This window comes from Monopterus albus, unplaced genomic scaffold (assembly GCF_001952655.1).
Source record: "Monopterus albus unplaced genomic scaffold, M_albus_1.0 scaffold51.1, whole genome shotgun sequence".
In the NCBI taxonomy this organism is placed as follows: Eukaryota; Metazoa; Chordata; class Actinopteri; order Synbranchiformes; family Synbranchidae; genus Monopterus; species Monopterus albus.
In genome coordinates this window covers 2,469,888-2,496,588 of record NW_018127931.1, presented here as the reverse complement: position 1 = coordinate 2,496,588, position 26,701 = coordinate 2,469,888, and the positions used below count along the sequence as shown (strand labels likewise).

General features: G+C 40.6%; 1 protein-coding gene across 1 annotated transcript; it reads left to right on the top strand.

The window, feature by feature from the left end:
* The first annotated feature begins 6,813 nt into the window (after positions 1–6,813).
* Positions 6,814–11,017, top strand: pim3 (Pim-3 proto-oncogene, serine/threonine kinase). The gene is made up of 6 exons (XM_020601491.1): positions 6,814–7,315; positions 7,524–7,633; positions 7,775–7,825; positions 7,957–8,320; positions 9,145–9,321; positions 9,691–11,017. Exons 1-6 carry the CDS (start codon positions 7,228–7,230, stop codon positions 9,891–9,893), a joined length of 993 nt encoding a protein of 330 aa, XP_020457147.1. The 5' UTR covers positions 6,814–7,227; the 3' UTR covers positions 9,894–11,017.
* Positions 11,018–26,701: the final 15,684 nt, after the last annotated feature.

Genomic DNA, 26,701 nt, shown 5'->3' with positions numbered 1-26,701 from the left:
ATAGTGGAGGCATACTGAATTCTTAAATAATTAATTTTAGTGGACTAAGACTATTCAAATGTAACCACAGCAATTAGGAATAAACCCCCTCAAAACTCCAAATAAAATGTCAAGGTAATGAACCTAGTGTCCTCAAAGATATCCCATGACCATTGTTGTGACTGAAAAAGCAAATTCAGCAGTTTTCTATTACAAGCACAGAATAGACATGTAGATTTCATATCAGGAATCTTGACCATGTGTGAATTTCACATAGCAATGCATACACAGTTAACATAGTACTGTGTCTTCTACAGTCTGTAGTACAACTTTGTGCAACAATATTTGGATATACTTCCAAATGCAGTGAATAGAAATGGTCTCTATTTAGATTCATCTTGGTATCAGTCAGAGATTCACAGACCATCTCTGGCCCTGCTGCCCTCCCTTCATGGGGTTGTGAGCTTGGGGGATTTAAGGCTTTGGTCTCAGTATCCTCTTAAGACAGGAATGGACAGTTAAATGGATCAAGTCACTGAAGGGAAGTGGAACACTTAGCTGAAATGTTCATGTATACAGTATGGGCAGTATATACACTAGTTCTGTTGCTGAAGATTAACTACCAAGGCAGCTGCTGGGGAGGAGGATGTCTAAAACAGTCTGAGCAATAGACTTTGAAAGTGATTACTGACTAGTAAATAACACTCTCTTAATAAGGATAACAGGTAATAACTCCATTTGGAAGGTGAACTATTTCTGTCAATGGTTAATTAAAACTTGTAAAGTTGCTTTGATAGTGTAGCTAAAAGTGTACCCATATGATTGCCTAAGGAAACCCCCATTATAGGGAAAGCAGCAAAAACATAGCACCTGTTTTGAATTTTGCCATCAAAACTGTGCTAATCTTTCCTACTGCAAAGTGTTTTACTGCCTTAGCTCTGTGTTTGGTTTTATGATGAAAAATTGCCAATATAAAACAGGTTTGGGAACAGAAAAGAGTGTGTGTACCTGTACAGGTGACTCCATGTGTGCACAGTGTATGTAAGTGTGTGTGTTGTGTGTATCCTGGAAACTAAAGTCTTAAAACTGTATAGGGATTATTCGTCACTCACAGTTTATCTGAGGCCATCAGTGAGCTGGCACATATGCTGCAGTCACAACAATAAAGTCAAAACGATAACCACTATCTTAACACTAGTTACATATTGAGTTATGTACAGTATATCATGTTTCGATTTTATCAAAATTAAATTAGACACAAAATCAAAACCACTATAACTCATTAGTTTCCTGTATGCCCAGACAGTGATACACTGTACTAGCATAACTTAATAAAAAAAAACAATGTAAACCATGTTTAACACCAGACATTGGCCTCTTTTGACTTTTTGGCTGATTAGTTGTACACACAAATACACATACACATCCAAACATGCATATGGGTATGATCCTGTGCTGCTACTCTGTGTTGACACTAAAGTACAACTAGGGTAAATATTCATCTTAACATTAATGCAAGCAGGATATCCTGGAATGTGTGGCATAGAAAGAGCCAATGAACATTTATGTAATGTGGTTGTCAGATCATCAGACTAGGGACCTAACATTGTTGAATAATGCTGAGTCTAGACAGTAATTCATATAGCAACCTGACTGGCATGCTGCACACATGATTAGTAGCCTCCACCTGTCCTGAACAAGTGTCTGGAGTCTGTCTGGAGTCTGTCTCTCAAAGGAATACTAGAAATATTTTTGCATTTCAGTGCATGTATTCTCAGTGTATTTTACTATTTTACCTCATTTAGATATTACCCTGAAAGTCTGCCAAGAAATGAACTAGTGTTGCTACTAGCTAGTGTTCCCTAGCCAGCCGGGACCAACCTAATGCCCTTGCTAGCAAGATTGTTAGATCCATCGCTAACAGAGCATTAAGCTCATGCACAGGTTGTATTTGTACCTGACTCCAGTCTCGATGTTACCTGCCCATCTTTCCTCATTTGTAGTACAGGAGGGTTTGTCCAAAATAAAAAAGGATGGTGCAACAAAATTTGCTACAAAATGTTGCTGTTTTAAACGCTGGTGTTCACAGGCCTTCACTTTTTTAAAGGAATAAATCACACTTTTGTATAAAATTCCCTATATGTACAAATTTATATTCAGAGTTTTTCAGACACACAAGTGTTTTGCAAGTTAATTTTCAAGGCAGTGCAGCCTTAAATACGCCACTACAGTAAACATGCAGAGCAGCAGAGAACACAGTATGGGTATATCCTGCACACGTTGAGGAATCTAACCCCAACACGAGACATGACAAATTCAGGCCCTCAGATTTCCCTGGCAGAGAATACCAGCTCAACCAGGCTGGATCATTTTCAATCGGCAGCTTACCAAAATGATGTGGCTGGCCACGGGCCAGGGGGGTGGGGGTAAAATAACCTCAGCCGACCCTGAGGCTCTGATGTGGCCATGTACCCTCTGATGAATGGTTTCATGTGTCCCCACTGAAACCCATCAAATTACAGATGCAAAAGCAGCCGGACCCCTTATCAAAACTATTTTGGCTCGCTGACACAGTTTACTAAGGCAGTAATTAGAGTGAAGGAAAATGGGAGGCATCCCAGGCATGCGGACTAAAAGAAATATGAAGAACTACAGTAAAAGAGAAAAAGAGAATTGACAGTGACCAATCATCAGTAAGCCACAAGCCTTTTTTTTTTTTTTTTTGCTTTCATTGCTCCCTCTGTTTGTCATTTTCTCTACATTCATGGATCAAAGGATTGGTGAACATATATAAAAAGCCCTGATGATGATTTCCCATGAGAGCTGTGAACAACTGTAGAACACACGTTCATTTGAAACCATAGCAAAACAGCTGTCTGTGCTTCTGCTGTCAGCACGCTTGGTTGGCCAATTGCCTGGCTGCCTCACTTGCTCCTCACACTGCCAAGAGAGAGAGAAAGAAAAAAATATTATTAACATGTATAGTTTCTAACATGACTAGTCCTTGTTCTGGGCAATGCCAATGCCTAAACTTGAATACAATAATGTAATGAAATACTTGAAAATGACAGCTTCATATTGTGAGTTATTTGGTGTGTGTGTGTGTTTAAGTGAGTGTGCTTATAGTTTGCCTAAGGTGCCATGTAGAGGGCGTGTAAGGTGAAGAGAGAAGAAGAGGACAGAACTACTTTACATCCAAAGGTTTCACACTTTGTCTTGGCACTTTCTCCAGTTATGAACTTTATTTCACCATGTTAAAAGGTGCTATAGTAATAGTTGTATATAGTGGCACTTCATGCAGAACAAATGGGAATAGAAGTAATGATGATTTGTATCCAACTATAGGATCATTATTTTCAAATCCAAGATCAAATAATTTCTGGAACCCTTCCATGCACAAGGTAAAAGGGAGGAAACATCCTGGATAGGACATCGATCTATCATGGGACTGACACTGAATACCATTCATGCCACTACAACTGGTCATTCCAGCTTCCTTTACACACTTGCATAGAGGACATATTGGGGGTTATTGTGAATATTCTGTCAGTCCACCTGTTGCATCTACTTACAGTGAATAATGACAAATACAAGCCATTTTTCATTGGTTTCTCTACAGAGTACCCTTCTCTGCTGCCAGTGTGATATAATGTTGAGTGACACTGCAAGATGCAAATGAGGTGAGATGGGTTTTAGGTAAGAAGTGTAGACACAAAAACTCATTCGAATTTATAACAGCAGGCAATTTAGTAATTCCAGTTCATCTGAGCTGATCTCTTTAGACTGTGGGAGGAAACATCGAAACACTGGTGAATTACACATAGAAATTAAAAGAGATTTTGCATTTGAAAGAACTTTAGACTAAAAGCTTTTCAAAAATCTACAGTATTTCAAGCAATAACTACATGGCTTAGAGCTTAGAGCCTCTTAAAATAAACTCATGACAACAGAATGACACAAAAGTGGAAGGTGTTCCTGCAGGGAATGGGTTGTTACAAACACTGCTGCAGGGATGAACACATTTTTGAAGCACAATCCAGTAAAGCATTGAACTCTTTGTAATGCATGCTAATGTTTTATAAGATAAGAGAAGATTAACCCTTGAGGTTCTTCTCCATGCCCCCACACAATCTGCATGCACATACTATATCCATTAAAATGCAAATGCAGCATGTCTGTATGCTTGTGCCCTTTTAACACATTTTCATGAACACAAAGGCTTTTAAATATATAGTGTCCACTCATTGTTGTTATGCTTAATAATAGCATAAAGCCATGCACTAATATGTTGATAGTACACATTCGATATTTGACTCAACATGTTTGAGTGTCAGTGTAGTATGACGCAGTGTAGATTATCATACAGTAAATAGAGCCTCACTGCAGGGTGGCCTAGAGGCTGTTATGCTCATATACAGTATGGTGTTTTCACACTTGGTCCCTTTCAGCTGTCAAAATGAACTCAGAGCAATATGTCAGCATTTTTGCGTAAATTTGAACACTACAGATGAGCTCAGACCCCTCTGAAACGAAGAAGCCCTTGGAAGGTGATCTCAGTTCGGTTCATTTCAAGTGCGTGATGCGGTTCGCCTCTGCACTATGAACACAAAGCACTCCAGGTTCGCTTCTAGTCTTCTGCATGTAAGGGTGGACATACTAGCAATCTGTTGAAATATCTATTCATCACATCACCGAGAAATGCAGTTTTCCACTGACTAGTTTTTAGTTTCTCTTCTTGCCCATGTATGTTATTTATTTAAGCAGCCTTGAGCCTGCGCACAGAGTTAACTAAATTATATGAATATGGGTTAACGATTAAAAATAACCATTAGGCAGCTGACTGTTGTGGGTCTGTTCATATATTCAATCTGCAATGGTGAAAGCATCATGCAAACTGTTGTTCAGAAGTTTAGTTTCACTTGGCTGGAGCGGATATAATGATTTCGGAGCTGGAGACACCTCGCAGTAAAAGTACTGTCAATTTACAAGTCGTGTTTGGTTTTTGTTTGTTTGTTTTTATTTTTTGGTTTGTTTTTTATAAACACATTATAGTCTAGTGGTTTGTTCAAAACAGCATTGTTGCAATTTGCTATTCAAGAATGATAACGGTAAATATAAGAAAATAAGATATAAAGCAATGTTAACACTTCTTAATTTTTTTTTACTTAAAAATAACAAAAACAACTGATAAAGTACCAGATTAATAAACAGAAGTAGTAGTATTACGATTAAAAATCTTATTGATACTGATATTGATGAGTAGTTTGGTGCAAGGAACAAACTATCGCACTTCTCCAGATATGGAACAAAGAACACATAAATCCCATCAGAGCTGAAGTGGACCAGATAGAGAACTGAGTCCTCTTTCAAATGTACTCACAGTGAGAACACAATAAGAAGTCCCTTTTATGTCGGTCTTCTTTTTGATCCACTTTAAAGAGGACTGAGTTTGGTTCATTTAAAAGGGGCCAAGTGTGAAAACACACTGAGTGTGTTCATATTTACATAACTTTGCAGTCGGCAGGCCAATAGCAAGATAAGGTTCCCTGGAATTCTGATGCTTCTGTTTGGTTAGCGGTCACACACATAAGCTACACACACAGGTTATCAGAGGCAGCAGAAGATAAAAAGTGGAAAGTTCAACAGCCAAGGTCATGTCAGATGTGTAACAGAAGAACTGGAAAGTTTACTCTATGAAATGGGACAGCTGGGCTGACAAACCTTGGCCATCTGATAGTGTTCTCCTGTGCCATTCTTGTTATTATATTAAGAAGTTTTGTTTTCATGCTTATGTCAGTGCATGACATAGTGTAGTGTATCATTATGTATCATCCTTCATATATAGACTGTGTATAATGTAATCCCTATATACACTCATGTTTAACTGTTGGGAATATAATGCAAATCCAACAACATGCAGTGTGTTGTGTTTTAAGGCTGCTAATGTTTGGGGCTGTATTAAAATTTAGATGTGTTAGCTTCATTAGGTTTATACTTTATGATTGTTATTTTTTATTTTATCTGTCTTATGTTTCTTATCTATAAAACATTGTTATTCCTGCCTATCCATCTTTAAAATATCTTTTAATATTTCAGTTGTATGCTACTAATTTTAGCCTACTTATATAGGTATATATTTAATGAGGTTTTCCTGGTTAAACAAAGATTAACAAAATTATTATTATTATTATTTAGATCTTTAAATCATTACTGGTTTCAATTGTATCAGAATAATAACAAACTACTCGATTTTAAATGTTGGGAATTCGGAAAGTAAACAAAGCATAAACAAAAAAATAACACACGTGACAATGAGTACACACTGGATCACTACGAACAGCTGAAAATGGTCATCAGTCGTTTGTGGTGAATTACAAAACTGGAACATCACAGCCATAAGCTGCCTGTCACTGCATAGCTGCAGAGGAACAGGGAGAGTAGATGAAGGTACAGAATTACCGCCACATGAGCTCAAACGAGGTTTTATTACAAGGGCTTTTTTCTGGATTGGCCCAGAGACGAAACACTGCTTTTATATGCGACATCTGATTGGTCACAGTCTTCAGAGTCGATAGTGAACACAGCGCAAAGCTTCCAGACAAGGGATTCTTGAGCGTCTCGTACTATGACAAAGTAGGCCGACGTGAAAAGCATTGTTTCCATTATAATTTGGCATGAAAGCGTAATAAAATTACGACAGCTGTCCGCTTGTTGTGTTTTAAATTGTTATGTTGTTAAAACATGGCGATTTATCGAGGTAATTAAAAAGAAGGGTCGACTTGTGCTGCTGGCGGAGGGATACCACCATCCAACTCCGCGTCAAAATATTGGCTTGGGAAGACCGCGCCAAAGCTCAGACAGCGACTACTCTTCGGAATAACAATGAGCTGCAGAGGGCTTTTAAACGCACTCTGCTGCTGAGACCGTTATCACGCACATCGGAGTGTTCGGTTTTCTTTTTAATTACCTAGTAGGACTGTTTTTGGTGGAGTTGCTTGAGTCAAGACACAAGCGTCAGATTGAATGCCGGTTTTCGGGAAAGGCTATACGACTTCACGGTCGTGACACTACTTGAACGGGCGCGGTGTGGCGGAGTTGGCGCACTGCTGGACTGGATATATTGGCAGCCAAGACGGTCCGCGCCATCATTTATACTGCGCCTGATTTAACTTCTGCTCATACTGTATTTGTACTCCTGACCCTCAGCGGGTGAATAGGGCTCGTCTACGCCAGCTTTTCACCTCGAATATGTTGCTGTCAAAGTTTGGTTCATTTTCGCATATTTGCAATCCTTCGAGCATGGACCATCTACCCGTGAAAATACAGCTCCAGTCGGGTAGGTTCCTCTTTATGGGCGCTACGTTAACTGTCATTGGATTGAATCTAACTGAACACAGCTATACCCCGCTTGATTAATTTAAAGTAAGCTCCTGCTGTTGAGGCTGACCGGCTCGTAAAGCTGACGAACCAGTAAACGACAATAAGCGGTGGTTTGTTGTGGAAATGTTACGCGTAGCTTAACATTTTTCACTCTTAACTTGCAGTCAAAGTGGAAAAGGAGCCGTTCGAAAAGGTTTACCAAGTGGGCTCCGTGCTGGGCAGCGGAGGATTTGGGACAGTGTACGCCGGCAGCCGGATCTCTGATGGCGCACCGGTAAGAAGGCGGGTGGGGGATCGGGGCTATCAAAGCCGGGCTCTTTTAACTAGCCACTTGGAAATATAGCCTAATTTAGGCTGACCTTGCAGTATTTGAGACATGTGCTTAACATATTTCATCTTTGCTGTGTTATTTCAGGTTGCCGTGAAACATGTTGCAAAGGAGAGGGTAACCGAGTGGGGTGCAATTGTAAGTAGTCCCCGACCTGTGTTGTGTTTTTATTTTGCCACCCCCACCCCGGTGCTGCTGGTTGAGGGTGATGTGTTGTTACTGCTGTGTGTTATCCAACAATCAAATTAAATATCAACTTTTTATTCCAGAACGGAGCTATGGTGCCTTTGGAAATCCTGCTACTGAAGAAGGTCAGCTCGTCGTTTCGCGGAGTTATCAAATTGCTGGACTATTACGAGCGGGCGGACGGCTGGCTGATCGTTATGGAGAGGCCGGAACTCGTCAAGGATCTTTTCGACTTTATCACAGAGAAGGGCGCCTTGGACGAGGACACAGCGCGGGGCTTTTTCCGACAGGTTTTGGAGGCCGTCAGACACTGCTACAGCTGCGGCGTAGTACACAGAGACATCAAAGATGAAAACCTGCTTGTGGATCTACGCACCGGGGAGCTCAAGCTTATTGACTTTGGCTCAGGGGCGATTCTCAAGGACACAGTCTACACCGATTTCGATGGTAAGCAGGCGCCCCCACCCCTCTTATTCCATTAATGGCCATTCTAAGATGTTACAATGCTGGATCTGAAATGAGTCTTTATGAATACATACCAGTGTGGGCTGGCTTGTTTTGCCCTTGATGCTCAGCTATGCTATATTGAGACATGGAGGCGGTCACGAGCCTGTGACGCAGTGATCTGTTTTTGGTCGAGGGCTTTCCTCGCCTAGGTTTTTCGGGCTTATCACTATTACGGATGAAAATCGTTACAGCCAAATGAAGGTCTTCTACTGTTGTGCGGGTGTATGACGCGCATTTGATGGATTCACAGATATGACTCACACTTTATCAATACTTTTGGTGACATTTTGTGAGATGGGGTCTATGTTTATGTTTTCCGGCTGTTATTTTGTAGTCAAGCTTGACTCATAGTCAGTTTGTGGGTATTAGGTCAGTGCCACGTAACATCTGTTTGTTGTGAAACCTGAGACAGTGCTTCACGTGATAGGCTCACATTGCCCTTTATTATGTTTTGTTTGGTAACCAAGATCCTCCCTTCAGTGAGGGAGGGGGAGGAGGGAGGAAAAGGAGGGAGGAGACACAGGCAGGTCAACCAGTTTTCGTGGCCAAAGGACGATGGAAAGCATTTCTGCTATGACTCAGCCATTTTAGACACAGGAACACTATTTATTTATTTATTCATTCATTTTTATATTGAGTCTATTCCTATATTTTGAGCACTGATACCCTTTTATATTCCTGTCTCATCCTCGCACTCTTCTCTTTGTTTCATAACACACAAGCTTATCATTTATCTTTCTCTCCTCTCTCTCTCTCATTTTAAGGTACAAGAGTGTACAGCCCACCAGAGTGGATTCGCTTCCACAGATACCATGGACGCTCAGCTACTGTGTGGTCGCTGGGTGTGCTGCTGTATGACATGGTGTGTGGAGACATCCCCTTTGAGCAGGACGAGGAAATCCTCAGAGGAAGACTGTACTTCAGGAGGAGGATTTCAGCTGGTAAGTCAACTACAGCAATCCACATAATGCAAGGTGGCCCTGTTCCCTCTAGCAACAGTATCAGGTACAGCCTGAAATCCATCTCCCGGTTTGACTGTATTATGGGTCAGTTTACAATCAGAATAGATTACCTGCTTAACTGGCTGGTTGGCAAATTTATCAAGCATGAATTAAGTTAATAGTTAAGAGCTAACTCAAAAAAGGATGTGCACTCTCTTTTCACTGGCTGGCTGTGTTGCCTACACACTTACAGTAATGTAAATCTATATAAACTGAGTCATGTGCAGTGCAGACAAAACCCAGTTTGTAGTTTCTCTCTTTGAGTTCAGAGCCTCTTATCCTCAGTGTTGTTTCTATCTTGTCCTTCAGAGTGCCAGCAGCTGATCAAATGGTGCCTGGCCCTACGGCCCTCAGACCGACCGACCCTGGAGCAGATTTGTGACCACCCCTGGATGAGGGCAACGGCCGAGTCAGCCAAGACACCAGAGGAGCCGGTCGCTGGTGACATCCGCCTCAGGACCATTGACACAGACTCTTCATCAAGCACAAGTTCGAGTAAAGAGAGCCTCTGAGGACGGCTCTGATGGACTGAAAAGACTTCCTGGGGAAAGAAGGGGTGTGGATGGAGTGACTGATATGGCCAGCAGTCTGTAGCCCAGCTTGCCCCTCTGTGGCTGGGCATGTGACTCATCTGGTCTGGCAAGAAAAATGTACTATAATTTTCCTTTTTTGTAGGGAATTTCTAATTTATTACTGTTCTTCCTTACTTTATTGCCCCATTCCTTTTTTATTTGTTGAATTTACCTGTTTCCTAATAGGGAACACTTTGCTGTTTGGGCGGTCTTACCAGCACTATTTATTTTACCCCATTTTTAATTTTGTTTTACCTATTTTGATACTAGGCTGGTATATGCAGGCAAGGCCCTCCGATTCAGTCACAGCTGCTCTCATAGAGCTAGGAGAAAAACCTTTTTATTTAAATGTTTAAATTTTGATTATGGAGTGCCTTTGTTTGGAAAGCTGCTTTTCTGGTGGCTTTTGTCAACAGCCCTGTTTTTGGAAATGCCCACAGCAAGGCTAAGTTGCCTGTGCTGTGATAGAAGGAGGGGTTTAGACTTTGTTTTTTTATTTTTTATTCCCCTCCTCTCCATCACTGTGAGCCAACTAGCCCTCAGTCAAGAGGCTACAATAGCATTAGGCAGGAGAAGGTGGTGGGGGCTCTTCCTGACAATGGAATACTTGAAACACACGACTCAATTCTGTGTTGCTCTCTTTTAACGCTGCTCACTCATTCACTCTAATGCCTGAACAGGTGTTTGGAAACGGAATCTGTTTTCCAAATGTCTACAAAATGTCAATTTCCCCCCCCCACCACACACACACACACACACACACACACACACACACATATATATGCTTTTTGTGGGGTGTGTGGCCCTCTTGACTTACCTTTTCGTTTTATCTCCCACCATCTCACTGCTTGACACTACACAGCCCCCACCCCTGAGCTCCCTCAGGGTTTGGGGTGTGAAATGCACAATCAATGCAATATTCATGGACTCAATTATGATTTGTTTTCTAACAAATATTGTACAGCATTTTTTTTCTCTATTTGTGTGTGTACATTTTTTTCTGCCCATTTGCATTAATTTATTTAACATGTAGACATTCCACACTGTGGCTATTTATTTATTTATTGTAAATTTTTTTCCCCCCCCCCTCCGAAAGATTGCATTTCCTAGTTGGCCTTTGGTTTGCATTCCTATAACTTATTTTTACATTTCAACTGTTTTGTGAGATTTGGAGGATGCACTGAAGCAATTATTGATACAAAGAAGAATAAAACACTTAAATTTGAAAAGAGTATCTGAATGTTATTTAACTGCTTTTAAAAAGGTCTGGCAATGTTGAATGGCTTAAGTATTAGAGAAATCCATCTGATTTTCATACTGTCGAGGTTAATCTAAGTTGTGTGGAACCTAAACAACTTTCAAAGGTGTCACATAGCCTAATCTTGGAGACCTTTCAATTTAGCTGTGTCATTTATGGCTGTGAAGAATAGATAGCTATTTTGTAATACAAACATTTCAATTAAACTCCCATTTTTATGTACAGAAATAAGTCTGGTGTTTTGATCATTTAATTCCAAAGTAAATTGTCAAGTGAAAAACAATGTTTAGAGAGCTCATATTTCAGGGACATTACAATATACTCTACATGATAGTTGGTAAATGAAGTCCAGCCAATATTTTCCATCTCCATGACAACATTCCCTTGGGAGGCCTGGCAAAGCTAGTATACAAATAGAGCACATGGTTCATTTACACGGCCTATAACAATAACATTGTGACACAACTGTTGGCGTGGCTGAGGAGAAACAGGAGTCATTAACATGGTGACTACCTGCAGCAACCATGGGGCTAATAAGAGACAGGTGTGTCTCAGGAGCCAAGAAGAGGAGAGGGAGTGATGCTGGCATGACAGGGGAAGGAGTGGGGAGATTAAGCATCATCACACACTTACATGCAGCCTCCAAAATATAATTGCTTTTCCATTTTATGCCTGCCTACCTATCTTACAATAAAAGGCCATTCCCTGAGTAACAGAGGCTGATGACGTGGTGTGTCTGTGCATGTGTATACAGTGGCTATGTGTGTACTGTATCTGAAGGGTTTAAGAAAAAGACTGTTTGGGATCATTGTTTTTTTTCTGTGGAGGTGCTGCCCCCTCTGGTGAGTCAGTGCCATTAGCTTAACTATAATATTTTCAAGCAGATTTACTAAAGCTTTGATAACAAGGAACATATAGTGTTGAGACTGTAAATGACAAATTATATATGTATTAGGTGGTAGATACAGACGACCTTACACAACACAGCTGTTCATAGGAAGCATAATTTGTAGACCTTACACTTAAAATCCTTAAATAAAAAACAATAGCTCAACCAACCACCCAGAGTTTATGTGTCCAGTTTTCCTCAATAGGCTGCTTCCAGTTCAACGAGATTGGAGACATCTGGGCAAATGAAGATTTTCTAAGACAGCTGGTCCCAAAATTGTCTCAAAGATTCACGATGAAGGGTTTGATTTACTTAAAGCAGCATTTAACTACATTTAGCAGTATTTTAAGCAGCAATTCAGTATTATTCTGACTACATTCACTGAATATGTCAGTGCTTTTGAAGAGTGAACAGAGTTTTAAAATTTAAAAAAAAGCTTTTTATAGAAATATCTGAATGTAAATTTAAAGCTGAAAATTTGTTGTAAAGGAACAGTTCAACATTTTGGAAAATACACTTATTAGCCTTTTTGTTGAGCATTAGATGAGAAGACTGATACCACTTTCTTATCTGTACGGTTAAAATTTTACATGAGGTTGGCTTCATTTAACATGAAGACTGGAAATAGTGAAACAGCTAGCCCATTTTAATTCATTTTGGGGGTTATGTATCATACTCTTTCTATGTCAAGACCAGAAACTTCCTGGCATTTCCCTCAGCTGGTGGCCTGACAACTCGTTTTGATCTAGAAATAGGCCAGCGCATAACTCATACTTTGTCATTTTTACTCTTCGGTTTTTGTATGGATTTTAAAAAAGATACATTGTGTTAATTGGCACACGTTAGAGGTATGATAATTTACCATACAGATACAAAAATTATATAATCTCATATAACTCGTGGCAAAACAAAAAAGGTTGGACACAAAGGCTTGGACACACTTTTCCATTGAATTAAGTAGGAAAGTGTGTCCAAACATTTTGACTGATAGTGCAATTCCATTAGTGTTGAATTATTCCTTTAATGCTGTAACTCAGTACATAAAGCTTGATTACTGAGCTTTCAGTGGAGCATAATATAGATGAAGACTCCTCTTTTAATCAAATAAAAACTTAACTCCTTACGGGCACCCCCGCACTACCCTGTAATAAAATAAAGAGCTATAAATGATCCCTGGTGTCAGACCCAATATTTTGACATCTGTTTTGTTTTTATTGCATCCCTGGTAATCCTCATTTTTCTTTATGTCTCCAGGTTTTTTGACATGCAAATGACCAGCAACTTGTCTTCATCAATGTCCCTTCTGCTCAGACTGAAGACTATAGTGAGGCCTCATCTACTCTCACCGTTAAATCCTCATTAAACATAGTAGGGCATATGTCACATTATTGTCTCATTCTGTTGAAGTTTGATGTAACTGGCTAGTTAATATCATCCATTACTGCCACTTTGTTCAACCCTAGAAAGGTTCCACTGGTTGGTAGGGATGTGTTAAAATAGTGCTAAAATAAATGTCATTTTACTATAATAAAGATTTCCCCCCATGTTTACATTTTGTAATTATTTCTTTACTTTGAGTCTAAGTACATCAAACCATAACTTAGTGAGAGTTTAGGGCTGCTTTTTTCATAATTGGCTTTTCATTGTCTTAAAATTTAAGATTTGCAAAATATATTAATAACTGTCAATAGCTCTAAACATCAAAGGATTATTTTGTAATGCAAACTTAGTAAAAGATCTGTAGATCTGGGAAGGTGTTCCAGTGGAGATGCTGTAATATTTACTATTGTATTTTGAAGCTTTTTGACACCTTTCAAAACACTGTGATACCTGGGAAAGTGTGTTTCTCCTTCAGGAACTTTGAAGCTTATGAATTAAATGATTACGTTCTTTGTGAATGTATTTTCAGTAAGTACGTTTGTCATGTAAACCCTTCAGCTGAGATCAGTGCAGTCAAAGATTTCTTCTGTGTTACTCTCTGAACAAAAGTGCAAGCACAAATTTAACAGTGGTTGTCGTAGGTGACAACTCGACAGACACAGCGGAAGATGCCAGATGGACTCTGGGCTCGAAGGCCCCAATGGGCACAGATGGGTGGGTGGGTGGCACCCACTCAGGCTACACAGGCGACAGCACAAGCACCAAGACAAGGAACAGAAGAAAGACATCGCACCATCACCAGTGATACTACACTTCACACTACTTCTCTGTGTGTGTCCAGGCATCTGTATCTACAGTATGTATGCATGCTGCAGTTTTGAATTTCTTCATGCTCAAGTTTGTGCATGTTCTCACACCGCTCTCCCACAGTAGGTAACAAATATAACCTATGATTCATCCTCCTTGTGTAAAACTGCAGATTTAGAAACATCTCTGCAGAGCGTCTACTCTTCTATATCAACTTAGATTTCTCCTGAAAGAAGCAGACCAAACATATAGTGTAAAACCAGTGATGGAAGATAGCTTTGACCTGGATCCAGTCAGTCTGCCACTGGACTGAAAAAAATGGGCATTCACTCCACCATTATAATTGTGTAGAAATAGAGGAATAAGTATAGAGTAGCATTTAAAGAGTCAGTTCGCTCAAATCACACACAAAAATCATTTTCAACCAGTAAACAAAACTTCTCTCACCTCTATTGTATTCAGATAGTTGCAGAATTCATAATATAATATATAGTAGGCCTATTCTCAAACAAAGACAGAAATTCAACTGTTTTATGTAGCTGTGCAGATTTGAAGATAAATATCGATCTGAAATGAAACAATGAATAAAAACTATGCCAATTTAATACATTTTTGTTCTGTTCAAAGGTAAAAATTAAGTTACATTTTAGGCTTTCAAGGTAAAAAAACATGCACATATTACATCTGTTTTTGTTTTTGTTTGTACTTTTTTTTCTATTTGTTGGAAATATTTAACATCTTTGCAGGCTACAGAAGTGTAATTTGTTTCAAGATGTTGGAATCATTCCCACATTTAACTTTTTTTTCTGCCAGATGAGGCATTCCAGTGTAGGAAAACTAGCTTCCTGTGTCCATGAAAAACCACAAGTTTTCACTGCACACCCTGATTTAGTCCTTTGGTCAGGTCTACTTTGGTCATGTGAGCCTGTGATGAAGGCTGAGTGTATGCATTTTTGAGTTCTTATTTCTCTTGACTTGACAGTCATCACTGTATTTCTGAGTGCTGTGTGACTGGAAAAGCTGCATGCTGCAAAGTGGTTCACTTTAAATTATTTTGTACTGTATGTGTCTTTTCCCTTGGATTCACTGTACTCATGTTGTGTATATGTCCTTGTTGTTAGCCCTCAGGATTGCAGGATGCTTGACTGCCTACTCTGGAGGCCTACTGCTCTCTGTTATCCAGAGCTGTGTCTCTGCAGGGACTTTCCGCTGGTCTGGCGCAGTGTTCATTAAAAGCTGCGCCCCTGTCAGAGAGAAGTACCTGGTTGCCCAGCTGGTGGGTACTGCTGCCGTCATTGCACACCATGAAGGAACTCATTGTTCCGGGTCAACAAGACACACTGTAAAAATAAGAGTAGTGTGTTTTATGAGACGCAGAAAGAAACAGACATGTACAGACAACACAAATACACACTGACAGGCAAATACACAGGGTGTGAGACATACAAGTACATAAACAGATAACTGAGATTAAAAAGGAACAGGGCTCTATCCTTACTCTGATGCACTGTGCTGCTGTTGCCAAGCTCCCAAACAACAACATCAATAACTGCAGCTCTCAGCAGGTGAGCTGAGGTGACTCCAACAGCTTTATATTCCCAAGTCAGAACAATTTGTCCTTCATGTGTAATTGTTAGCATGTGTGAAAGACAGGTGGAGACAAGGAGGAAAAATGAGAGGGAACACAAAAAGTGAGAGGAAGGTGAGAAAAGGAGGAATGAAGAGAGAAAGTGTGTGTGAAGAGAGGGAAAGAAAGAGATAATAATCCTCATTGTTGCAGTTTTTATAAGATTGTAATGTGATCAAAGGGGTTACTGGCCTGGTGCTCATTTTGCCCTGTGGCTATCTTTTTTATGCCATGATGAGAAGAGTGTTTTTTGCTGATGAAACAGGATACTAGCATGGGAAATATTGGTCCAAAAACAACATATGTCTTTGTACAGTATTGTTTTGCCACAACAGTGACCAAAAGAAAAGTCTGAATTACAGTGTAAAAGCAATATTATTACAGTGAGTGAAGTATTGAGTTAACTTTTAAAGCTGCTCTAATCAATATTTTCACATTAACAATGGATCACATTATTATATTTAATGTGGTAAACCAGTCAAGAGTGTCAGTCCCAGAGAGAATCATCACCTGACCATATAGATTTATGAAGAGTTTTAGTGTCCTTCAGCTTATTGTTTTGGTTTTATTCATCCTGATTTTTGCCTTGGTGAAGTCTCCTCCAACTCCTGAAAAAAATATCTGGCTGTTGAGTTGCTACACACTCCAATCTTTATACCAGGTGAATGTGTACTTTTTAATGCTGAGCAAGCAGACTGGGGTTAATCGAACTTGTTCACTGAAAACAGCTGCCTATATTGATGAAAACTAAGTTGATGAAATCAGAGTAAGTGAAATCATTAAAGCTATATACATAAAACCAAAACAATGAGCTGAAATATGCTAAAATACTCAGTAGAGCTGAGTGAAACTAGAGTGTGTTGATAATTATCTGTGAATTGGTTAATACAAGGAATCTTTCACATGTTCGATATAATTGTTTAATCCACTGCTTATATAAAATATTTAGGTAGTGCAGCTTTAACATAATAACCAAATACATTGAAATGATGTTTAACTTCAGTATCACAAAAAGAATACACTGTGTTAGGAAAAACTATATTTTGGATGAAAATAGACTGGAGTGAGAAATCCGAATCTGTGGTTACAGGAAAACCTATGACAGGAAGGATGTGTGGAGACCTACATTTTAAGAAGTATTTTTGTTATGACTCACAAGTCTTGTGTATAGCAATCAAGCAAAATTTATCATGTTGCGGGGTCACTAACTTTGAGGCAGATGTTTTTTCCTGTACAAACTCAATGCTGAATTTGAAAGCTTTGGCAAAACAAGATAGTAATTTGAGATTTCCAGTTCCTACAGAATCGTTTCAAGAATCCATGTCTGGGTCCAGACTGTCTCTTTAAAGAAAAACAACAAGAAGAATGGTGCACTAAAAGGGTTATATCACAGCAGTGAAAACAAATCTACTTCCTTTTTATTTCAGCTGAGTAAATATCACTAGATGGTAGAGGGACACAGTTTACACAAGCAGGGCACTGATTACAAGCTGTGTGAATGGCAAGGCATACAGCCTCCCATTCAGGATTGTCACTTAGGCTGGCACATCTCTTAGATGACAATGATTCAAGAGTGCATATTCACCACAGGTAGTAACAACCACTTCAGGTTGAGCCTAGCACCCCTCATTCTACCAGGAATGCAAGGGAGCTGGCTGCTCAGAGAGGAAAGAAAAATACCACTCTGTGGGGAAACTGCCCTGCCTCCAGGCTTCTTGCTCAACCACATGCAGCAGATAAACCATCAAGCAGCATTTTCACCACTTGTTCAGCCTGAGAATATATGGACTTGGGAGAAGCCTGAGAATCAGGGAGAGCAGAGAATTATGAGCCTTTTTTGCTTTTTAAGAACTGAAAAGTGTTGAGAAATAAAAGTTTTTTGATGACACCTCTATTGAAAAGGAACTTCACACTGAATTTGAATTTCTTTATAGAGCTGTACACTTAATCACATAGATTCTTGTTGGAACATTATTTTAATGGTGATTGTTCCAACTCCAGTAGAGCTGGTTCTCTACTTTGTTACCAAAAGTGGTTTTGTGTTTTGGTTAATTAACTGATGATCTAAATCCTCAGAATTTGAGCCGTACTAAATATTAAAAAATATATATGGCAGTCACACCACAATGGCGGTGGGCAAATTCTACTGACTGCTTTGTTGAAGGGCACTGGTCTCAGATACCTAAAGGGTTTAGAATGCATTGTAAGAAGTAGTTTGTATAAATGTTTGTTCAAAAACAAATAAAGCCAAAAGTGTTTATAACCTACCCAATAAGCACTTCATTACACTGATGCCTTCAGAAAAAACATATATAAACAGCACACATAAAGCCTCCAACAGGGCCTACTACTGTTACTCCTACAGATTTGACCAAGGACAAAATTACTAAACTGCATTTATCTAAAGCTGATAGTATAATATATTTGATCTGTGTGCAGGTTTGTCCAACTGATTTGAACCAAAAATTGAATTCCCCTTCAATTCAATTCCTGTTCTCCCCCGTCCACATGTCAAAGTGTTCTTGGGCAAGAGACTGAACCCAAAGTTCCTCCCAGTGGCCAGAGTACTGCCTTGCAGGCACAACGCTGCCATCGGTGTGTGAGCTGGCACTGCAGATGGCTGCCTCAGTTCTGTACCGTAGACAAATTCCTTGTGTGTCACATACTTGGCCAATAAAAGAGATTATCATTATTTATTTAATGTGGGATTTCAACTTCCAGTATTAGGTGTCATATGAGTGATGTTTTATGTGTCAACATGACATGAGTACTGGTGTAGAGCTTCAAAAAAAAAAAAATTAATACCTTAAATGCTTACTCTAAACACCATGTAAATGATTGTACTTGTAGGAAGTGCAAACACATGATAGCAAAATAATATTCTAAATGAAAATGAAAAATTAAATTAAAGAAAAAAGAAAACTGAGGGGAAGTCTGAGTAATACTTCTTCTGTGGGGTTACAGTTTACATTCAACTTCATATGTTTTTCATTATTATTATCAGAACTGTCCTGAACTCTGTTGCCATTACAGTTGTCCTGGTCTGTTCAAGGTGACTACATTCACCTCAGTATCAAAGCTCTAGGCGTGACTCAGCATTTTGTCAACATCAGCCTTGCTACCTCATTTTTAAAAAACAGTAGGTCACGGAACAACTCTGGAACACCTTGAACCTGATGTGCCAGCTTTTCACAAATAAAACCTCCAAGGAAATGGATCAGTAACAAGCACTACCACTTCACCTGGTCTCTCTCTCTCTGTTTTTACCTTTCAGTCCATTCATTCACTAGTCTCATTTCATGTCATCCTTACAGTTATTCTAACCTTGGTGTTGCATAACCCTCTTGTTGTGTGTTCCTGATTGTGTTCTTGGTGCAGAAAAAAAAATATCTTAAAGCGCTTTCAGTCTTTTCATTGAAGGAAATATGAGTATGTTCTCACCCTTAGGTTATTTTTTATTAGTGCAATCAATTGTTTTGGTTTTTCCTCATACGTTTCTCAGGGTTTACATGATACTTGCACACACAGGATAAGAACAAGCCAACAGGTTTTGGAAGACAGTCATAAACAAAGGGATTTTTCCTCTTTTGTCTAAGAATTTGTTGCTTTAACATGAAAATCTCTTGTATAACTTCTTTCTGCACATCTCTCTTGTTGTGGTAATTATTATTATTGGACCTCCTCACCTTGTTGTCCATCACTTGTGTTTACTTCTTGCTCCAACCTCCTCTTTTATTCCTTCCTGCCCATCGTCTTCCTCACTGATACCTGTTTTTTCTCAAAAGCTTTTCACTGCCCCCACCCCCCTTATTTACCTGCAGCTCTGTAGTGATGACCACAGTTGTCACAGTGATTGTGTTACAACTAGGACAGCCAATTCTGAGAAATGGGAAACAAGGGATTCCTAATAATAAGCCACTGTTGTTCCCAAAAGGCTCTCAGTACCACTCCACTCCCATAGCATGTATGAAAACATACACCAGGAAATCACCAGACACACCCTAACATGTACAAGGTACAAGAACTTACACACATAAGAAAATCTACAGAATCTGGTCGTGACTTTAGTTTCTGTGAGCCTAGGTTCCATTGGTGTGATTGCCATTGGTGTGATTGCCATTGGCTGCGTTGGAAACATTGTTTCTGAGTTGGACATATTAGAAATTTTTACATTGTATACCATTTAATGACAAAAACATCGGGAGTGTCAACAAACATGTCACAATATGCAAGGTGACATCCAAATGAAATCCACATTTTACACAAATACAAATGAGTCAGCTAATTATAGAGGATCTGTATCCTCTTTGTTTGTATCCAGTTTCTCCTGTTAAACCCCTATAAACACAGTATGTAACATGAATACAAATAGCTCATTTAGGCTTAAAGGTTTATTCCAGTGATTTAATGTTGCACTTGCATCAAGTTGGGAAACTTGTCTGTCTACTAAGGCCATGATATCCCAACTATTACTCCCTTGTGGCTTGAGTTTTTAATATGTGGGTAATTTTATTTCTATTTCTATTTTGCCCTAAACAGTCTGTAGTGAGAGATATTTCCATCCCGCTGATGTAATTTTCTGTTGAATGAAGCCATGGTAACAATTGCCAGAAGCAGCTCACCTAATGGCTTAAGGTTTGTTTTTGTCAATCAACTTACAACAATTTTTTGTTTTTATTAATGTAGCTACTTAGCTAGTATCATTAGAAATCAGTGTTAATTTGGCACCTTTTAATTTAGTTTTAGTGTAAGTTTAGTTTTTTTATATTTTGTCAAAATCTTTCATTAGATTTTTGTTAGTTTTAGTTTAGTTTTTGTCAGAGATTTTTAATTAGGCTACAACCATTGTTGTGTATAGTTATCATGGTTACAGGTGTTGTTCTCATTTATGGCGAAGGCACCATTTACTTATACAGACAGTCAGTGATTTCTCCTCATTAAATCCAGTTGTCATGTCCAAACTCTGTTCAAACTGAACTGCTCACTCTAATCTAATCTCCCAATTCTGCTCATGCTAACTACCGATGTCTTCTCCTTAGTCAAACTAAAGATATTATGCTCTGCCAGTGGTGGATTTTCCCTAAGAAAAGCTTCCATGGCTTAAAATGTAGGACAGCAAACGCAAATGTTTGACATATAATGTAAAGCAGAGATAGAAAAAAAGCAATGCTGAGGTCAGTGGTGAGCAGTTGATCCATCCATCCATCCATCTTTATCCGCTTCATCCGAGACCAGGTCGCGAGGGCAGTAGCCCGAGCAGAGCCTCCCAGATTCCCTCTCTCCACACACCTCCTCTAGCTCCTCAGGAGGAACCCCAAGGTGCTCCCAGGCCAGCCGGAAGACATAATCTCTCCAACGTGTCCTGGTTCTGCCCTGAGGCCTTCTCCCGGAGGAACATACCCAGAATACTTCCCCAGGAAGGCGTCCAGGGAGCATCCTAAACAGGTGCCTGAGCCACCTCAACTGGTTCCGCTCAACATGGAGGAGCAGCGGCTCTACTCTGAGCTCCTCGCGAGTGACTGAGCTCCGCACCCTACCCCTAAGGGTGCACCCAGCCCTCTCTGGAGGAAACTCATTTCTGCCGCTTGTATCTGCGATCTCATTCTTTCAGTCATTATCCAAAGTTCATGGCCATAGGTGAGGGTAGGGATGTAGATTGACCGCAATGGACCGGTACAGAGACTGCATTACTGCGTCTGTCAACCTGCCACTCCATTTTTCCCTCACTCGTGAACAAGATCCCAAGATACTTAAACTCCTCCACTTAAGGGAGCAACTCGCCCCCAACCCGGAGAGAGCAATCCACCTTTTTCTGATCAAGAACCATGGCCTCAGATTTGGAGGTGCTAATTCTCATCCGCTTCATACTCAGCTGCAAACCCCTCCAGTGCACGCTTTAGGTCTTGAACTGTTGAAGCCAACCGAACCACAGTGTTCCATGGTCGAGGCAAAAACCACATTGTTCCTCCTGAATCCAAGGTTCGACTATCCCCCAGATTTTCCTCTCCAGTACCCTGGCATAGACTTTCCTGGGGAGGCTAAGAAGTGTGATCCCCCTGTAGTTTGAACACACTCTCCGGTCCCCCTTCTTAAAAAGGGGGACCACCACTCCGGTCTGCCAGTCTAGAGGCACTATCCCCAAGCTCCACGCAATGCTGCAGAGGCATGTCAGCCAAGACAGCCCCACAACATCCATAGACTTGAGAAACTCGGGGCTGACCTCATCCACCCCCGGAGCCTTGCCACCGAGGAGTTCCTTAACTACCTCAGCAACTTCAGCCAGGGTAATAGACAAGTCCCCAGCCCTGGCTTCCTTTATGGAAGAAGTGTTGGAGGAATTGAGGAGTACTCCTTCCACCAGCCGATGACATTCTCAGTTGAGGTCAGCAGCACACCACCTCCACTGTAAACAGTGCTGGCAGAACACTGCTTCCCCCTCCTGAGCCACCAGACAGTTCTCCAGAATCTCTTTGAAAACAACTGAAAGTCTTCCTTCATGGCCTTACCGAACTCCTCCCAGGCCAGAGTTTTTGCCATGGTGACTGCCAGGGCTGCGTCCCGCTTGGTCTGTTGGTACCTCCCAGCTGCTTCAGGAGTCCCATGAACCAACCAGGCCCGATAGAGCTCCTTCTTCGGCTTAATGGCATCCCTTACTTGCCGCCATCGTGTTTGGGGATTGCCAGCCTGACAGGCCCGGGAGATCTTACGGCCACACCTCCCAGCAGCCGCCCCGACGATGGAGGTGAGGAACATAGTTCATTCGGACTCAATGTCCCCAGTCTCTCTCGGCACCTGTTTGAAGCTCTGTTGGAGGTGGGAGTTGAAGACCTCTCTGACCGGGGCTTCCACCAGATGTTCCCAGCAGACCCTCACTATACACTTGAGCCTGCCAGGTCTGTCCAGCTTTTTCCCCCGCCATTGAATCCAACTCACCACCAGGTGGTGATCAGTTGACAGTAGACTCTAACACCTGACGACTGAGCTGGGGGTCTATAAGGAGGCCCACACCAGCCCGTCACCTCTCCCCCTGAGCAATGCCAGAATAGAGGAGAGTCCACCCTTTGTCGAGAAGAATGGTTCCAGAACCCAAGCTGTGAGTGGAAGGGAGCCCGACTATATCTAGACGGTATCTCTCAACCTCCTGCAGGAGATGCAGGAGGCTCCGCTGCAGCTGGGCACAAATTCCCAAAGGCTTTTTTTCTGCAACCGAAGGCATCATGTTTCTGTTTTACAGGAAGGCAGTGAGTGCAATGCAGTGCAACCTGCAGCAGGGAGCTCAGATGCTGCCTAAGGAAAACTAGGTCACATGGAGCATCATAACACAAAACAGCAAAATGGAAATATAGATGAGCAATGTAGCTATTGACTGTGGCCTGCTTTCTGCCTTTTTCTGCAACCTTGCTCTTTCCAAATATTCCAGTGCCTATAAAATGTATCCACCCCCTTGGGGGGCGGAGCCAATCCCGACCGGCAATCGGGCGAAGGCGGGGTACACCCTGGACAGGTCGCCAATCCATCGCAGGGTGAATATAATTTGGCTTTTTTGACAAAAAAAATTACAAAAAACTTCTTTAATGTCAAAGTGAAAACAGGTTTCTGCAAATAAATATTAATGAAATAAAAACATGTAATGGGAAATAAGTGATTGCATAAAAATTCATCCCCTTTAAAATGACCTAATTCAACCGAGGTCCAGCTAATTGGTGGTTGTAGTCTCACAATTAGTGAAATGGGGATCACCAGAGTGCAGTGAAAGTGTCTCAAGTGATTGTAGTATAAAGACACCTGTGTCTGGAAGGTCCAGTCACTGGTTAATCAGTATTCCTGGCTACCATTACATCATGAAGACAAAAGAACACTCCAAGCAACTCAAAGAAAAGGTTATTGAAAAGTATAAGTCAGGGGATGGATACAAAAAAATTTCCAAGGCACTAAACATCTCCCAGAGTTCAGTTAAATCCATCATCAAGAAATAGAAGGAATGTGGCACATGTCTAAATCTGCATAGATCAGGCCGTCCTCACATACTGAGTGACCATGCAAGTAGGAGACTCGTGAGAGAGGCCACCAAGACACCTATGACTACTCTGAAGGGATTACAAAATTCAGCAGCTGAGATGGGAGAGACTCTGCATACAACAACTGTTGCCGGGTTCTTCATCAGTCAAAGCTTTATGGGAGAGTGGCAAAGAGAAAGCCACTGTTGAAGAAAACTCATATTAAATCTTGACTAGAGTTCGCCAAAAGGAATTTGGGAGACTCCATGGTCAGGTGGAAGAAGGTTCTTTGGTCTGATGAGACCAAAATGGTGCTTTTTGGCCATCAGACAAGATGCTGTTTGGCAAACACCAAATGCTGTACATCATCACAAACACACCATCCCCACTGTGAAGCACGATGGTGGCAGCATGGTGGGGATGCTTCTCGGCAGCCGGACCTGGAAGGCTTGTAAAGGTAGAGGGTAACATGAATGCGGCAAAATATAGAAAAATACTGGAGGGCAAACTTATTCAGTTTGCAAGAGAACTACAGCTTGGGAGAAGATTTATTTTCCAGCATGACAATGACCCCAAGCATACAGCAAAAGCTCCACAGAAATGGTTTAAAGACAATAAGGTGAGTGTTCTGCAGTGGCTGAGTCAAAGCCCAGACCTCAGTCCAATAGAGAATTTGTGGCTGGACTGGAAAAGGGCTGTTCATGCCTGATCCCCACACAACCTGGAAGAGCTTGGGCAGTTTTGCAGGTTTCACATAAATATTTAGTCCAAGTATATTTTGAGCAATCGTCTTTGCTGCACAAATGATGTGTTAAATAGTATGTTGAATTTTACCAATTTCCTTTACTGACAGGACTAATATAGAGTATTTTACAAGTATCACATTTATATTTCTTTCATAAAATTGTTATTTAGAAAGGATCTTTCTCTTAAACCCAAAAGATTTTAAGTATACAATAAAAAAGAAGGGGTCAGTGAATCAATATAGCCTACTTGAACTTCTTTTTTATCTGATCCCTGTACTTCGTTTGGAGGTTGTGTGAGAGCACATAAATAAAGTGAAAATAACTTTAAGTAAAACACCTTGCTCTCCTGTACACACAGAGAAGAACAGAAAGAGCTAGAGTAAGACAGGAAATCTCTGGAAGTCAACCAGACAGAGATATTAATGTGGGTGTTTCCGTGTTCAGGTGGATGGCAAAGGTCCCAGGAGACTTTGTTTCTCAGCAAGCGATGATGCTGCCAGGGCTGCGGGCATCTCCGGAGCTTGAGGTTTTTTTTGTTTTTTTTTTTTTGTAGGAAGAAGAGGAAGAAAAAAGGTCATTAGCTAAAAGATTGCTTTCAGCAAGCAGTGAGAAGCTCACAGCACAGGCTTGTTTCTGCTCCACTGACTGTTATGCTAGATTTTAGATTTCCAGCATCATGACTATATGGAAGAATTTTTTTTTACTGATAGTCCTTGCTGTAAATGTGTGTATATACATATTGTAAAACCTGTGATAAAACCCTGTTTACTGCAATTATAGTACTTATGTATGACAACTGTACACCGTGTGTGATGTTTCTGTGTCAGTTCAGTCTTGCACATCTGCATTCTTTCTATTTGCTCCTGATTATCACTGAAGTTGTAGTGATGTCACTGACCTGGATTACCCACACAGTGCATCAATATAAAAGGTTATGTGTATCAGGTATCCCATCTGTTTTCGAGTTTCCCATTTTGCATTAACAATACACTGCAGTTAAACAGGACTTGCGTAAATTTGTGTTGACACAGGTCAAGTAGACATATTATATTTCTGACATTTAGGTTGAAATCAGAAGAGACAAAACTCTCACCATGATGTAATTACCCCACACAGTATTTAAAAAAGACTTTCTGGAAGATTTGGATGGATATAATATATATAATGCCTTATTGTGACTGTGTGTATGCACTGCTTTGTGGCCTTTCAGGCTGCAGTTGCATTTACTTAAAATTGCTGTTCTAGACTTGTGCAGTCAAACCTGTTTCCTAAAAATTAAATACCTTTTGTTAAGGTTAATGAAAGACCATGTTTTCACCAGAATTGGACAAGTGGTGACAAATGCTGGACTGCCTTTCTTGGCAGAGGGAGGTCGGGACTGCTCCACTTAACTAGTTGCCCCTGTGACCTTCCTAATGACAAAATGAAGTTTTTCTCACACCCTACAGGTAGTATCTAAGGTATATGATATGATTAAGAAGTCTGACATTGAAAGTGTCAACTGCAGCTAAAAGAAAAAAGAATATGTCCAATCTTGGGAGAAAGGGATAGTGGTTAAGATGCTATCTCTGTTTTTAGCCCTTTTATTTGCTCAGTGGTCTAGCTCTGAGTGAGTGATGTCATTCTTGGTCAATCATTGGTTACTTAGGCATGCAAAGAGCCAGCTGTCAGACCAGGAGTGCGCTGATGATGCCATGGAGAGGCAAATTTTTCATGTATACATTTCTAAGACACCGGAGTGTGTCAACATTCCCTATTTCATTTTTCAACATTTCCTTGTCATCTCAAGCAGTGGTCCCCAACCCCCGGGCCGCGGACCGGTACCGGTCCGTGGATCAATTGGTACCGGGCCGCACAAGAAATCATTAATTATTTCCGTTTTATTTCTCTGAGTCTGAACGATCTTTTATTTTGAAAAATGACCGTATTCTCTCGGTTACATCTCGGTCACTTGAGCGCCAAAACTGGCTTACTTGTGGACATATTCAGCCTGCTCAATGAACTCAATCTGTCACTTCAGGGGAAAATGACAACTGTCTTCAAG

What these genes read in the sequence shown, in the direction of transcription:
- pim3 (XM_020601491.1), top strand. Translation starts at nt 7,228, where the DNA reads ATGTTGCTGTCAAAGTTTGGTTCATTTTCGCATATTTGCAATCCTTCG. An exon ending in GAAAATACAGCTCCAGTCGG is followed by an intron (nt 7,316 to 7,523) that starts GTAGGTTCCTCT and finishes CTTAACTTGCAG; the next exon opens with TCAAAGTGGAAAAGGAGCCG. An exon ending in TAACCGAGTGGGGTGCAATT is followed by an intron (nt 7,826 to 7,956) that starts GTAAGTAGTCCC and finishes TTTTTATTCCAG; the next exon opens with AACGGAGCTATGGTGCCTTT.